The sequence below is a fragment of the Cnephaeus nilssonii genome, assembly GCF_951640355.1.
Source record: "Cnephaeus nilssonii genome assembly, chromosome: 13".
Lineage (NCBI taxonomy): Eukaryota > Metazoa > Chordata > Mammalia > Chiroptera > Vespertilionidae > Cnephaeus > Cnephaeus nilssonii.
The window spans coordinates 70,629,908-70,647,026 of NC_137084.1; the positions used below are offsets into that span (position 1 = coordinate 70,629,908).

General features: G+C 41.7%; 1 protein-coding gene across 1 annotated transcript in view; it reads left to right on the forward strand.

Annotated features, from left to right (window-relative positions):
* The window catches only part of LOC307109272 (protein MFI), a gene marked incomplete at its 3' end in the record, with an annotated part of 65,796 nt that overhangs the window by 46,146 nt on the left and 2,531 nt on the right, over positions 1–17,119 (forward strand). The window contains exons 7-8 of the mRNA XM_079787973.1: positions 2,161–2,331; positions 10,035–10,090. Of these exons, the coding sequence (XP_079644099.1) occupies positions 2,161–2,331; positions 10,035–10,090 (227 nt within the window). The remainder of the gene's footprint in view (positions 1–2,160; positions 2,332–10,034; positions 10,091–17,119) is intronic.

Consider the following 17,119-nt stretch of genomic DNA (forward strand, 5'->3'; position numbering starts at 1 on the left):
TGAGTAACTTTATAACTGTGGTTTTGAACTCTATATCCAGTAGTTTGTTTTCTTCCATTTGTGACATGTTTCTTTGTGTTCACATTTTGGCTGCTTCCCTGTGTTTTTTCTTTGTATTGGGTAGAGCTGCTATGTCTCCTTGAGTTGATAGAGTGGCCTTGTGTAGTAGGTGCTCTACAAGGACCAGTGGCTCAGCTTCCCTAGTCACCTGAGCTGTGAGCTCTAGGTGCATCCTTTTGTGGGCTGTATGCACAGTCTTATTGTAGTTGAGACTTGACTGTTATCGGTGTCACTGGGAGAATTGACCTCCAGGCCAATTGGCTATGAAGACCAGCTGCGACTACAGTGGGAGAGTGGCTGTGCAGGAGACACCCCTATGGAGCAGGACTTGCTTCAGTGGGGCTTTGGTGCTCACTGAGTCTGTCCCTTGAATGTGTCACTTATGGATATGTAGAGTTATAATTTCATATTGTCTGATGCTGACCACTGAGTGTACTGGCTCTTGGGTTCCCAGGGAGGTGCAAAGTCAGCCACTGCCTGGGGCCACCCAGCAGGAGCTACAGAGATATATTCAGATTCCTCCTCTTTGTATTGGGTTTGGAAGTGCCCAGATGAGGCCCAGCTATGAAGCAATGCAGGCTGGTGCTGGTGCCAGGTCTTAACCTTTTATTGAGAGGTTTGAGGCTCCTGACCCAGTTGCAGCTTGCTTGAGAGATTTTAGCCTGAGCAGGAACAGGCCATTCACATGCAAAAGCCACTGCACACAGGTTGGGTGGAATTGTAAATTGGATGAGGTGGGGTCTCAGGGAATCACCAGTGCAGAGCAAACAGAAATGGCTGCCAGTCAGCCCTGCAACTGGGGAGGTCCCAGCATAGGAACAATGATCCCTGTGAGCACCTCCATCTGGAAGAAAGGCACCCCTGAGTTCCTGCCCGATGCCAGAAAATCTAGTTCCTCCTCTTATGTGTCTGTATCCATCAGAGCCTCGCCCTGGTGCTCGAGCTCAGAGGAAGCAAGACCTTGTAAGTTCAGTTGGTGGTGCTGGCCTTTTAGGAGGAACACTGGGTCTCCAGTAGCCTCTGTGTCACTGAGCCCCAATCCACACTGATTTTTACAGCACGTAATTCTTACGGCCCATAGGGACTTCTTTTTCCAGCTCTGGGACTCCGGGCTGGGATCTGATGTGGACCTGGGACCCCTTGCTCCTCCGGGCAGCCTCCACAGAGACAATCTCCTTCCCTATTAAAAAAGTGGCACATGTTGGTGACAGACCAGCCTGTTCTGTGCCTCTGCACCTCCTACCAGTCTCAGTGTGCTTTCTTCTTCACTTTTCTAGTTGCAGGACTTCTATTCAGTCAGTTTTCCAGCGGTTCTGGATGATGGTGGTTCTGTATTTTAGTTATAATTTTGATGTGGTTGTGGGAGGTGGTGAGTACAGGCATTTACCTATGCTGCCATCTTCTGTTTTTGTTTTTTCAAGAGAACAGTACTTTAGAAGTATGGGCTTAAAATCAGATTCAAATACTGGCTCTGAAATATATATTTATTGCATATATAATCTTGAACAATTTCTTAATTTCTCTAAGTCTCAATTTTCTCATGGGTAAAATGGGAATAAAAATAGCTGTCACAAATGGCTGTCTTTTTAAAGAGAATGAAACAAGATGATGTATGAGAAGTACCTGACACACAAAAAAATGTCGATAACTCTCTTCCCTTTATTTATTCCTCTCTTTCTCTTTCCTTCCCTCTTCCTATTAACATTAGCAACATGACCTCCTAAAAGTTATTAAACTCTTCCAGGATTTCCTTATCTATAAACAAGTTGGCCAGTTATTTAGGCTCCAGGATCCTTTGATTCTATAATGCTATGATTCAGTGATGTAATAACTTGGTGTGGTTTTTTTAATATCATAAAAATCCAACTTACTGAGAGGTAATTTTGAAATGAAGCTTCCCTGGTTAGTGTAGTTGCTTATGCTACTTTGTTTTTTTCCAAAAGATTCCATCACATAGAACTTGGTTTAGAGGTATTTGAGTTAATTAGGATAAAAAGATGGCTTATATTTAAATAGTATTACAACAATATATACTAAATGCATCTACTAGTAATCGCCTATTCCAAAGGGTTTTTGTCTCTCTTCCTTTCCTCTATGTAGGTACCATTCAGGACACCTGGAGGCTAAGCCAACAAATCTAAAAACTCTAGGCTTAATTAACAGAGCATCAAAGGGGCTAATGCAATCTATTGAAGATGGTGGAATAGATTCTGTGATGGAATGGGAAGTGGATGAAGTGCTGAATTGGACAAATACACTGAACTTCGATGAGTAAATACATGTTGCTATTTTTGGGGAACAAGGGCAGGCATCATATTTTTATTTCTAATATTTTCCACTCCCAAGTTGAATCTAGGGGGTCACAAACATAATCTCCCCCCCCCCCCAAATAAGTATGTATTGCTTGTCTAGAAAGAAAGAAGAAATAAGGGAGAAAGATATAAAAGGGATGATCTAAAAATAGAAAAAAGAAAATTAGACAAGTGTTCTTTATTGTCAGACTTTATTCTTAGGCCTTAGTCTAAATCTGCTTTATTTCTTACTTTGGGATTTAGAAACAAGGCTAAGAACATGCAATTAATAATATGAAGAATTTCCTTAATGTATAGTCCCTGATCTTCCCATGTGAAACATTAAAAAGTTATTCTTTTTCAGTGACATACTATGGCCCTTGGAAAACTAAATTTTTAGGAATTTTTTGGTGTGTGATGGAAATTTAAAAATATCTTACCTTATAATAGACAAATATGCAAATTGACCGCACCTTCGCTACGCCCAAGCCACGCCCACCAACCACGCCCACCAGGAAACCATTGCAGGGACGTTGGGGTATGGCAGAGCCCAAGGCCAGGAAAGCCTCAGGTGGAGGCTTTCCCGGCCTTGGGCACCAGCGGGGAGCCTGCACAGATCGCAGGCAACGACCAGGGGGTCAGCTCCTACGATCCGTAGCAGGGACGCTGGGTGCGGCCGAGCCCAAGGCCGGGAAAGCTGCCCGAGGCTTTCCCGGCCTTGGGCACCAGCGGGGAGCCTGCACGGATCACAGGAAACCACTGGGGGTCGGCTCCTGCGTTCCGTAGCAGGGACGCTGGGTGCGGCCGAGCCCAAGGCTGGGAAAGCCTCGGGCGGAGGCTTTCCCGGCCTTGGGCACCAGCGGGGAGCCTGCACGGATCGCAGGAAACCACTGGGGGTCGGCTCCTGCGATCCTTAGCAGGGATGTTGGGTGCGGCCAAGCCCAAGGCCACCGCCCGGGGCCAACCCCCAACCCTGAAAGAAGGCAGAAGGCGGTGGCCACAGCCAAGGCCTGGGTTCCCGGTGCCGGCAGAAAACTGGTGCAGGCAGCCAGGTGAATGAAGGTCTATTGCACGAATCTTCGTGCAAACGGGCTACTAGTTTAATATAATTATCAGGGAACTTCAAGTTAAAACCACAATAAGATCCTACTTCAGACCCACTAAGATAGCTGTAATAAAAAAGATAGATAGAAAAAAAAATAAAAAAGATAGATAGTAACACGTTGTCAAGGAGGTGGAGGAATTAGAACCCTTATATACTGCCAGTGGAAATGTATAATGGTGCAGCAATATTGGAAAATAATCTGACAGTTTCTCATAGTTAAACTTGAACTTGTCATATAATTGAGCAATTGCAGTCCTCAGTATATATGCACAAGAGAAATAAAAACACATGTCCACTCAAAACTTTTATATAAATGTTTATAGCAGCATTATTTATGATATAACCAAAAAGTAGAAACAATGCAAATATTCATCAACTGGTGAATGGGTAAATAAAATGTGGCATATCCATACAATGGAATATTATCCTATCTAATAAAAGAGTAATATGCAAATTAACCATCACTCCGCTACACCTACAAGCCACACCCACTAGCCAATCAGGAGCAACTATGCAAATTAACCCAACCAAGATGGCTGCGGCCACTGAGTGAACAGGAGGCTTGGGTTTCTTCGGCAATGGAGGAAGCCAAGCTTTCCGCACACCCTGGCAGGCCCAGGCCTCCACTCAAGGCTACAAAGTTTCAATTATAGAAGATAAATAAATCCCAGATACCAGGGCCTCCGCTTGGGTCGCCGGGGGTCGTGGCCAGCCTGCAAACCACCACAGGCCCCTTGCCTAGGCCGCTCCATGCCCCAAGGGAACCCCCACCCTGATTTGGGACACCCTTCAGGGCAAACCAGCTGGCCCCCACCCGTGCACCAGGCTTCTATCCTATCTAATAAAAGAGTAATATGCAAATTGACCATCACTCCAACACACAAGATGGCTGCCCCCATGTAGTCAAAGATGGCTGCCCCCATGTGGACACAAGATGGCCACCACAAGATGGCCAGCAGGGGAGGGCAGTTGGGAGGCACCAGGCCTTCAAGGGAGGGCAGTTGTGGGTGATCAGGCCAGCAGGGGAGGGCAGTTGGGGGGGACCCAGGTCTGCAGGGGAGAGCAGTGGGGGGGGGCAGGCCTGCAGGGGAGGGCAGTTAGGGGCAAACAGGCTGGTAGGGGAGCAGTTAGGCATCAATCAGGCTGGCAAGGGAGTGGTTAGGGGGTGATCAGGCTGGCAGGCAGAAGCGGTTAGGGGCAATCAGGAAGGCAGGCAGGTGAGCAGTTGGGAGCCAGCAGTCCTGGATTGTGAGAGGAATGTCCGACTGCCTGTTTAGGCCAGATCCTACTGGGATCGGGCCTAAAAGGGCAGCCAGACATCCCTAGAGGGGTCCCAGATTGGAGGGGGTGCAGGCTGGGCTGAGGGACACTACCTCCCCATGCACGAATTTCGTGCACTGGGCCTCTAGTTCTACAATAAAAAGAAATGCTGATACATGCCACAATATTGATGAACCTGATAAGTGAAAGAATCCAATCATAAAGGACCATGTATTATATGATTCCATCTATAGGAAATGTGCAAAATAGGCAAATCCATAGAGACAGAAAGTAGATTAGTGGTTGCCTAGGGCTGGGAGACTTATGGGGATTGGGAGGTGATAGCTAAGAGGTACATTTTCTTTTTGGAAAAATGAAAATGTTCTGAAATTGACTGAGTACACTAAAAGCCACTGGGTTATACACTTTAAATGGGTGAGTTTTATGGCATGTGAATTATATCTCAAAAAGATTTAAATATATTGAATATTTACTTAGCTACAATAATGAATGTGAATATTGCATGGATGAAAGGCAGAAAAATTAAAATGAAGATGCTGTGTATAAACATAAGAAAAAGGAAAAGAGATAAGAAAATGGGATAGAAAAAATCAACATGTCATATAGCAAACAGGAAGAAGAGAATTGAAGAAGAATCAGAGAAGAGAATAATGAAAAAAGGAAAGATGACAGAAGAAGTAAAAGAAAGAATAAGAAAATAGGAAAACAATAATAAGAAAGAATATAGGAAGGATATATTAGAAAAAAGGGAAAGATAAGAAATGAAGAACTATTCATAGTAGATAGATGCTCTACGATATCTTATAATAATAGTAAAAAGAGATTGTTATGATTCAATATTTTGTCCAAACCATAATATTGGGATTCCCTAACAACAGCACATCTGTGATTTTTGGGACACTGAATTAACACAGACAATAATAATGATGCAAGAAATGACATCAAAAGAAAGGAACTGTAATGCTGTACTTTTAAAACTTTTTAAAATATATTTTTTATTGATTTCAGAGAGGAAGGGAGAGGGAGAGAGAGATAGAAACATCAATGATGAGAGAGAATTACCAATCGGCTGCTTTCCACATTGCCCGCACTGTATCTAGCTAACAACCCGGGCATTTGCCCTGACTGGGAATCAAACCATGACCTCCTGGCTCACAGGTCGATGCTCAATCACCAAGCCATGCAGGCCGGACCTTTATAAACTTTTTTAAAAATCAAAGTATATACATTTAATATTTTGTATTAGTTTCAGGTGTACAGCATAGTGGTTAGACAATCACATACTTTATGTAATGCTATACTTGTACTTTTTCCCCCTAAGGGTAAAAGTTGCTGGGTAGAAGATGGGGTTTGGGGAGGGGGGGGGGAGAGTTGCAACTGAGGATCATTATTAATGAGTTTCTGAGGGCAGGATAGAGAATTTTCTCAGGTAAGCTTTTGAAATCCTGATTAGCCTTTCCCTTATATTGTTGGCTAATTCAAGTAAAGGCCAGAAAGCTTTAATGAAAGATTGCCCCAAAATATATACCTAATATCCTATATTCCATCACTATTAGAATACAATGAGAATAATGCCGTTGAGTGTGAAGGGAAGAAATAAACAGGCATCTCAGCCACCTGCCATACCCGTCTCTGGTAGGAGATTACATTTCTAATGGTCTCTTTGTGGAAGAAAGGACAGAAACATTAAACCAGTAAGACTTGAAGTGGGTTTTTGTATCATATACTCTATGTTGGATGAGATGAATACAACTAGCTCTGACATGGTAAGGCTAACAGAAAACGTCTTTCTTTTTAATGCAGATACTTCATGCTCCAAATTATTTATAATTTCTAGCAGTTTATTCTCTCACTTAGGCACAATCATAATTTGGAACCAACTTTGAATTCTTAGAAAGCAAGTTTTTCTACTGAGCCCTGAACAACAAATATTTCAAATAGAATCCAGTGTGATAATTTGGGATTATTTCAGTAGCCTTACTAATTCTACACTGCTGACTATGAGGCGAACACCAAACTGTGCAGAGCTCTTCCCCCTGCCGACTGCAGACATTAGGTATAAACCAGCACCTTCTTCCCAGTGCATTTATGGTCTCCACAGTCTACTTTCCTGTTAGATCTTTGCAGTCATCTAGATGCTCCTAACTCAACTTGTTTAATGAGAATTCCAGAGTCTGACATTTTCCTTCAGGAGAATTGGTAGCCACTAATTCCTTGGAGAGTATCCTTCAAAATCTGTGGACAGTTTTCAATAGTCAGACCATTAGAATGACATAAATGTGTTAAACACTGATATTGAGTGATACAAACCAGGTTCTTCCCCAGCGACTTTTGTGCTAGGCCCTTGTCAGAACGGATGGCCATGTGCATCTTCAGATACGTATTGCAACAATATCAACTGAGCACAATTCTATCTAATAAAAGAGCAATATGCAAATTAACCACCACTCCACAACACCCATAAGCCACGCCCACCAGCCAATCAGGAGCGAGTATGCAAATTAACCCAACTAAGATGGCTGTGGCTACAGAGGTTTGGGTTTCCCTGGAAATGGAGGAAGCCAAGCTTTCCGCACACCCTGGCCTGCCTTGGCCTCCACTCAAGGCTACAAAGTTTCAATTATTGAAGATAAATAAATCCCAGATACTAGGGCCTCCACTTGGGTTGCCGGAGGGCATGGCCGGCCTGCAAACCACCACAGGCACCTCATCCAGGCCGCCCCATGCCCCAAGGGAACCCCCACCCTGATCCAGGACACCCTTCAGGGCAAACCAGCTGGCCCCCACCCGTGTACCAGTCCTCTATCCTAGCTAATAAAAGAGTAATATGCAAATTGACCATCACTCCAACATACAAGATGGCTGCCCCATGTGGTCAAAGATGGCTGCCCCCATGTGGACACAAGATGGCCACCACAAGATGTCCAACAGAGGAGGGCAGTTGGGAGGGACCAGGCCTTCAAGGGAGGGCAGTTGTGAGCAATCAGGCCAGCAGGGGAGGGCAGTTGGAAGGGACCAGGCCTGCAAGGGAGGGCAGTTAGGGGCGATCAAGCCTGCAGGGGAGGGCAGTTAGGGGTAACCATGCCAGCAGAGGAGGGAAGTTAGGCATCAATCAGGCTGGCAGGGGAGTGGTTAGGGGGTGATCAGGTTGGCAGGCAGAAGCGGTTAGGGGCAATTAGGGATGCAGGCAGGTGAGCAGTTGGGAGCCAGCAGTCATGGATTGTGAGAGGGATCCCAGATTGGAGAGGGTGCAGGCTGGGCTGAGGGACACACACCCCCATGCACGAATGTCGTGCACTGGGCCTCTAGTATTATTATAATTTGGAAGAATGCGTAGAGCCAACTTCACTCTTATATTTACTGGACACTGATGAGTATTGTTGCAAATTCTGCAGAATCTAGAGATGAGTTGCTGCAGGCACTTAGAATGTAAACCACCACATCACCGTCACTGAGCCACCCACAATGCCGCATGGTGGCTAATATTCTTGTTGGATTTTCAGGGGCATATTCTCTATCTACCAAATGGTCCACTTCCAGGATCTTCATAATTTTCAAACTGCATATGAATTTTGAAATAACCTGTTAAATTATAATAATCAGCAGTTGGGGTATCTTAAATAATTTCCTGATAATCTATTAACCGTGTTGGTGAGGGATCTTTGCCTATGTGTGTGAGGGGTAGTTTTTATAGCTGAACTTGTTCCTTCAATTTCTAGGACATGGAATTATGTGGCCTCTCTGGCTAGGGACTTGCCAGACCACTAAAATGTTAAGTTTGCATCCCTGAGGAATTCATTATAGATTCCACATGTAGAATAGTAATTATTCTACAATTACTATCTTAAAAATGTCTTAGTGAGAAAGACAAATTAGCACTATGATATGAACAGTATGGTAATGCTATCACCAGACTGATGCTTCTATTTGTAAAACTTAGATTTTATTTATCACTGTTTTTATCAGTTACATATGTTCCTTATGGGAAGTTCTTTTTAAATAATTGTCCTAATATCAGGTAAATCTGGGCCAGTGATCAGCCTTAGTTAAATAGGGCATATGTTTGTAACCAAGACTGTCCTTGAAGGTGGAATAAAAAAATTTCAGTATATAAATCCAAGGAAGCAGGGTAATAGACACCCAGCTCTTCGTAGTGATCCTAAACGACCGCTGAAAGTCTGCCTAAATTTAAGGTCAATCCAGATTGAACTGTCTGCTAAGAGGTCCTGGGAAGGGGTTCTTGCATTTTTTTATGTAACAGTGACCCAGCAATATCCCATTTAAGGCCATAGAATAAAGTTCTTGGAGCAAGAAGAGGTAGGAGTAACAAAAGGAGCTGACTTTAGACACAGTACTTATAATATTTAAATGTTCTTGGATAACATATACCTTCCTAAAGCAAAAAACTTCAGGAACACAAAGCTAATAAGAATAATTCCGTGGAATAAATGAATACTTGGAAAATCATTTTTTACACGACAATTCTAATCCTCCTCATACATTCTCTGCCAGCTCGCTTTCAGTACCTCCTGGGACCAGTTTCTTACCTGATTTCTGGGGTGCAGTTGGAAGAAAAGGGACACAGAGCCTAAAATGAAATGGAACAGTTGCAGGAAACCTGCCTTTCGGAGTGTTCCCTCATCAGACCTTGCCCTTCCCTATTTGACCTCTTCTCAGGCTACCCTGGTTTCCGTATTTCAGTCTGTTTAGGGAACTGAGGTGGCAGCTGCATGTGCCCTACGTGAATGCGACCTCTTATGTTTACAGCACACTGCAGAGTGCACGTTGCTCTACTAACATCATAAACCACATGCACTAAATTTCTGTTAACATGTCAGAGACAGTAGGTCTAGCAATCCAGAACCAAGGACAAAGATCTTTGTTTTTGTTGCTTCCTCTTTTTCCCTCCCAGAGAATTTTCTATCCATACTTTTAATTTAGAAGTTAACTAACATCTTAGTAGTCATTCAACTGAAGACATGATCTCAAAGGAATGGAACAGGATAAGATGAGGAGAGGTGTGCTGAGGGGGACCCAGGGCACTAACATGGTAGATGGTGGGTACCATTTTTAAAACTCCTCCAACTCTCCATCCTAGAGGTTGTCTTGGGTGCATGAGAGTTACTTGGAGGTGGGAAAATCATGAGGATGAAACATTGAGACCGGTGAATTTGTTGTCATTACAATTTCACAAAGAAAGTGGAATTGTAGAGAAGCCTAAGCGTGAACTGATAAGTCAATTGATTACTTCCTAATAAACCAATTTAATTTAATGAATGTCTATATAATGTGCTTAGGTATGTTGCCAACTGGAAGGAAATTGCTACAAGCGACTCTTCAGTTAACTTCAAAAGTAGGTGATTTTTAGCAATACTTTATGGGAAATTCTTCTGAACAAAAATGATACATTCCACACATGTACACATTTCTTAGCACCTAACATTTCCACACCCTGCACAGTATGTAGACATAAATAAATTTGCCAAGTCATTATTATCTTATAATAAGACTGTTAATTGGAAATAGAAGGAAATTTTTTTATTTTATATAGGGTTAAATTTTTTTTCCAGTTTGAAACCATACTTCATTTTCAATGTAGCTAGAAAAATCCAATAGCTGTATATTTTTAAGCAGAAAAGAACTCCTTTACTTTTCCTTCTTATAGCATCATTAGCACAAAAAATAACATTTCTGTTTATAAATGATACTGAGTTTCTATGAAAATGAATGTATTTTTATTTGTGGAAATTAAAAATCTAAAAGCACAGAATACATTTTTAGAAAACCAATTTTACTACTTTTACGTATTTATGGTTAACAGTTGGAATGTTAGAATGTAGTTAGGTAATGTATAATTAAGTAAATCAAATAAGGAATTCAAAAGCAACTGGTCTTCTTGAGTTATTCATGAATCCTTTTTTAAAGTTGCATACTTCATGGTTTCAATAATAAGTGTTAATGAGCAAACTTCACTTGGCTAAATAAATGCCTCAAAATATAAGAAGTAATGTTTAGGTTCTATGCCACTATTGTCCCTCAGTGGTCCACAACACAGAGCAGCTGAAAGTGATAGCATGTTGAAGAAGCACAGCATCATAACCCAGAAATATCAACAATCTAACATAGCCAAGTCTAATCATGGTTATTGTATAGTCTGAGCATATGAGTTCTCTCCTGCTGTCATCTGTGGGAGGTGGTAAAGCGGAGAAGTTACAATTGTGGAGAGTTGGTTCAGACTGCCTGGTGTTGATTTTTGGCTCTACTGCTTACTGGCTGTGTGATCTTGGGCAAGTTACTAGTTCAGTTTCCTTTTCTGTAAAATTAAATTAACAATAGTACAAGGCTTATAGGTAGCAGTGAAGTACTAAGGAAAAATGTGTGAAGAGCTTAGACTAGTGCCTGGTACATAATTCATACTGTATAATTAGCCTTAACCTATCTACTCGTGTCCAGCTCATTGCTACCACCACACCACAGTCCAGGTTGCTTTCATCCCTCTGCAGGCTTGTGTGACAGCCTCCAAACCAATTACCCCCTCCCCCCACTACCCCCCGGCCAATCCATTCCCCACACAGCAGACAGTGATCTTTCACAATGTAAACCAACCCAACTAGAACACAGGAACTCTTCTTTAGCAATTACCATGTGGGAGTGCTATCTTAAAGTGTTTTATAATATTAACTCATTTGATCTTCAATCCAATGAGTTCTATTATCTGCATTTTACAGATGAGCAAGCAAAGAGATGGGTTACTTGCTCAAGGTCTCACAGTAAGAACCTGTGAGGGCTGCCAGCTCCAGAACCCATGTTCTTAACCAGGGATACCTCTGCTGCCTCTCATAGCATTTGCTGCACTTGGAACCAAGTCCCGACTTTAGGATAGCTCTGGCTCTGGCTTAGCTTTCCACTCTTATCATGTCCCACTCTCCCCCTCACTCACAACCCCACCATCATTGGCCTCTTGCCTGTTCCTCAAATACTCTGTGGTTTCCACTTTGGGGGTTTAATGGAGTTGATGGTCTTCTACAGAACAGTTTGAGGGAACTATCTTCACTTAAGGTCAGGGAGTTGTCCTGTTTGCTACTGAATCCCTAAGTGTGTGTAGCACACAGTAAGTTTTCAATGACAGATCAAAGAACATAAAGGAATGACAAGTACAAAAATGGGAGCATCCTATATAATAAAGAGGTAACATGCAAATTGGCCATCATGCCCTCACAAGATAGCTGCCTATGACCAGGCCAGCAGGGGGGTTAGTGAGGGACAACCAAATGACTGAACAAGCAGGCTGCATGGGGCAACCAGGCCGGCAGGGGGGGGGCAGTTGGGGGCAACCAGGCCGGCAGAGGGGGCAGTTGGGGGTGACCTGGCCAGCAGTGGGGGGCAGTTAGGGGTGACCAGGCTGGCAGGCAGGTGAGCAATTAGGAGCCAGTGGTCCAGGATTGTGAGAGGGATGTTCAACTGCTGGGGATCAGGCCTAAAACGGCAGTCGAACATCCCCCAAGGGGTCCCGGATTGGAGAGGGTGCAGGCTGGGCTGAGGGGACCACCCCATGCATGAATTTTGTGCATCGGGCCTCTAGTAGAATATAAAATACTGAGTTAAAAGAGATTACAGCCCTAGCTGGTTTGGTTCAGTGGATAGAACATTGGCCTGTGGACTGAAGGGTCCCGGGTTCGATTCCAGTCAAGGGCACATGCCTGGGTTGCTGGCTCGATCCCCAGTAGGAGGTGTGTAGGAGGCAGCCAATCAATGATTCTTTCTCATCATTGATATTTCTATCTCCCTCCCTCCAAAATATATTTAAAAAAGAGATATTACAGGCATACCTTGGAAATATGGTGGGTTCAGTTCCAGACCACCTCAATAATGCAAGTAGTGCAATAAAGTGAATCATAATCTTTTTGCTGGTGGAGGGTCTTGCCTTCCATTTGTTAAAAAAAAAAAGCAAAAAAAAAGCAGTATCTACAACCCCGGCACCCAGTGAACAGCAGTGAACCCTGGAACACCAGTCCCCAAGTGATGCGAGCACGCAGATTCGGAGGAGCTCTGCGTCTCCTCACTGAAAGCTCCTGGATTTCCAGTCTTGATTAGAAGGTCTCCCCCACTCCAAAATGAAGCAACTTGATATATCTGTAGTGGGATGAGGGGGACAGGCAACTAGACTTTGAGATAGAATATTTATCTTTGAGTGTCAGACCTATCACTATGTCTTGCATTATCTAGTCCTTCAGTTATTTACTTTATGAGGAAAAAATAATACATATTTTAAAGGACAAAATAGGGAGAGACCACACCATCTTGAAGGGGAGAGTGGATGTTATTGGAAGCCTGAAAAGCCTGGGGAATCTACAACTATGGCACCCACCAAACAGCTGCAAACCCAAGAACACTGGTCCCCAAGTGGCGCAAGCATGCAGATTCAAAGGAACTCTACACTTCCTCATGGAAAGGAGAGTGAGAACTACATAACCAGACACCTGGAGAAGAGAGATCATGGGGAGACAAAGAAACAGCCCGTATATGAAAGAAAAAGCAGGCATCACCAGAAAAGGAAGTAAACGAATTGGAGGCAAACAACCTGTCAGAGAAAGAATTCAGAGAAATGGTCATAAGGTGGATGAAAAGAATGGAAGACAAATTTGACAATATGTGAAAGAACCAAGAGGAAATGAAGAAGAACCAAGAAGAAATGAAAAATGACATCGCTGCTGTAAAAAACTCAATAGAAAGCATCAACAGTAGACTAGAAGAAACAGAGGGCCGCATCAGTGAGCTAGAAGACAAGGTAGGAAAAAATACCCAAGTAGAGCAGCTTCTAGAAAAAAAATTAAAAAGCAGGAGGAGAGCCTAAGGGAACTTTGGGACAATATGAAACAAAACAACATCCACATAATAGGGGTACCAGAAGGAATGGAAACTGAGCAAGGAATAGAAAACCTGTTTGAAAAAATAATGACAGAAAACTTCCCTGATATAGGGAATAAAAAACCCACACAAATCCAAGAAGCTCACAGAGTCCCAAGCAAAATGAACCCCAAGGCACATTATAATTAAATTGGCAAACACCAACAACAAAGTAAGAATCTTAAAAGCGGCCAGAGAGAGACAGTTACCTACAAAGGATCCCATATCAGACTAGCAACTGATTTCTCAACAGAAACACATCAGGCCAGAAGGGAATGGAATGAAATATACAAAGTCATGCAAAGGAAGGTTCTGAATCCAAGAATACTGTACCCAGCAAGGCTATCAATCAAAATTGAGGGTGAAATCAGGAGCTTCACAGACAAAAAAGGACTAAGGGAATTTATTACCACCAAACCAGCAATGCAAGAAATGCTAAAGGGTCTGCTGTAAAAAAAAAAAAAAAAAGAAAAGAAAAGAAAAGAAAAGAAATAGGAATTGAAGAAGGAACACAGGGGTAAAGAATAAAAATGGCAACAAACAAGTACCTATCAATAATAACTTTAAATGTAAATGGATTAAATGCCCCAATCAAAAGACATAGGATAACGGATTGGATAAGAAAACACGACCCATATATCTGCTGTCTACAAGAAAGCCACCTCAGAAAAATAGACCCACACAGACTGAGGGTGAAGGGATGGAAAAAGGTTTTTCAGGCGAATGGAAATGAAAAAAAAGCTAGGGTAGCAATACTTATATCTGACAAATTAGATCGCAAAGTGAAGGACATAAAAAGAGATAAGGAAGGCCACTTCATAATAATACTAAAGGGAGCAATCCAACAAGAAGAAATAACTCTGGTAAACATATATGCACCCAACACAGGAGCACCCAAATACATAAAAAAACTCCTGGAGGATATCAAGGGAGAGATTGACAGCAATACAATCATAGTAGGAGACTTTAATACCCCACTATCACCATTGGACAAATACTCTAAACAATAAATCAGCAAAGAAACATCAATCCTAAATGACTCCCTAGACCTGATGGAATTAATTGACATCTTCAGAACATTTCACCCCAAAGCCACAGAATATACATTATTCTCAAGTGCACATGAGATAGACCATATATTGGGTCATAGGCAAAGCCTCTTAAAATTCAAGAAGATAGAAATCATATCAAGCATTTTCTCAGATCACAATGGCATAAAGCTGGAAATCAACTACAATAAAAACAATCCAAAAAATCAAACACATAAAGACTAAATAGCATGCTATTAAACAATGACTGGGTTACCAGAGAGATCAAAGAAGAAATAAAAAACATCATGGCAACAAACGACAATGAAAACACAACAATCCAAAATCTATGGGACACAGCGAAAGCAGTCTTGAGCGGAAAATTCATAGCTTTACAAGCCTACTGCAAAAAACAAGAAACAATGGTAATAAATTACCTAACCCTACAACTCAAAGAGTTAGAAAGAGAGCAACAAGAAAAGCCCAGTGTAAGCAGAAGGAAGGAAATAATAAAGATCAGAGCAGAGATAAACGACACAGAGAACAACAACAACAAAATAATACAAAAGATCAACAAAACTAAGAGCTGGTTCTTTGAAAGGATAAACAAGATTGATGAACCTCTGGTCAGGCTCACCAAGAAGCAAAGAGAGAAGACCCAAATAAACAAAAATTAGAAATGAAAGAGGAGAAATAACAACAGACCCCACAGAAAAACAAAGGATTGTTAAAAAATACTATGAACATCTCCATTCCAACAAACTGGACAACCTGGAGGAAATGGACATATTCCTAGAAAAATACAACCTTCCAAAACTCAACCAGGAAGATTCTAAACATCTCAATAGGCCAATAACTATGGAAGAAACTGAAGTAGTCATCAAAAAGCTTCCAGCAAACAAAAGCCCGGGGCCAGACAGCTTCATAGGGGAGTTTTACCAAACATTCAAGGAAGAACTAAAACCTATCCTCCTCAGACTCTTCCAAAAAATTCAAAAGGAACACATTAGCTTATTCTATGAAGCCAGCATCACCCTAACACCAAAACCAGATAAAGACAACACAATGAAAGAGAATTACAGGCCAATATCCCTCATGAACATAGATGCCAAAATCCTCAGCAAAATTCTAGCAAATCGGATCCAGCAATACATCAGAAAGATCATACATCATGACCAAGTAGGATTTATCCCAGGGATGCAAGGATGGTACAATATCCGCAAATCAATAAACGTGATACATCACATAAACAAATTGAGAGATAAAAATCACATAGTAATATCAATTGATGCAGAAAAGAACATTTGATAAAATCCAACACCCTTTCTTGATAAAAACTCTCAGCAAGGTGGGAATAGAAGGATCATACCTCAACATAATAAAAGCCATATATGATAAACCCACAGCAAACATCATAGTCAATGGGCAAAAACTAAAACCATTTCCCCTAAGAACAGGAACAAGAAAGGGATGCCCATTCTCACCACTCCTGTTCGACACACTACTGGAAGTATTAGCCATTGCAATTAGACAACAAGAAGAAATAGAAGCATCCAAATTGGAAAAGAAGTAGAGCTGTCCTTATTTGCAGATGACATGATATCATACATAAAAAACCCGAAAGACTCCATCAAAAAACTACTAGACTTAATAAATGAATTCGGCAATGTAGCAGGATACAAAATTAATGCCAAGATATCTATGGCATTTCTATACACCAATAATGAACTTACAGAAAGAGAGACTAAAAAAGCAATCCCATTTACCATCACACCAAAAAAATTAACCCTTTGCACTCGCTTTTTTCTCGATTCCTTTATTCTACTCAGGATTTAATTTTTTAAATACCCCAGATTTTACAAAGCACGGCAGTAGAATAAAAAAACTGGAGTTTCTTTTCATACAAACTTATTTATTTGGATTTTTTTATATTTCAAATTATTGATACATTCAAAGAGTATAAAAAGAGCTGCTACGGATGCTAACCGTGTCGAGTCACACTCGACATTTGAGTGCAAAAGGTTAAGATACCTAGGAATAAACTTAACTAAGGAGGTAAAAGACCAAAAGTGGAAAACTACAGGACACTGAAAAAAGAGATAGAGGAAGATGTAAACAGATAGAAGAACATACCATGTTCATGGATTGGTAGAATCAACATCATTAAAATGTCCATACTACCCAAAGCAATCTATAGATTCAATGCACTCTCCATTAAAATACCAACGGCATATTTCACAGACCTAGAAAGAACTCTCCAAAAATTCATCTGGAATAAAAAAAGACCCCGAATAGCCACAGCAATCCCGAGAAAGAAGAACAAAGTAGGTGGGATCTCAACACCAGATATCAAGCTTTATTACAAAGCCACTGTTCTCAAAACAGCCTGGTACTGGCACAAGGACAGACATATAGACCAATGGAATAGAATAGAGGACCCAGATATT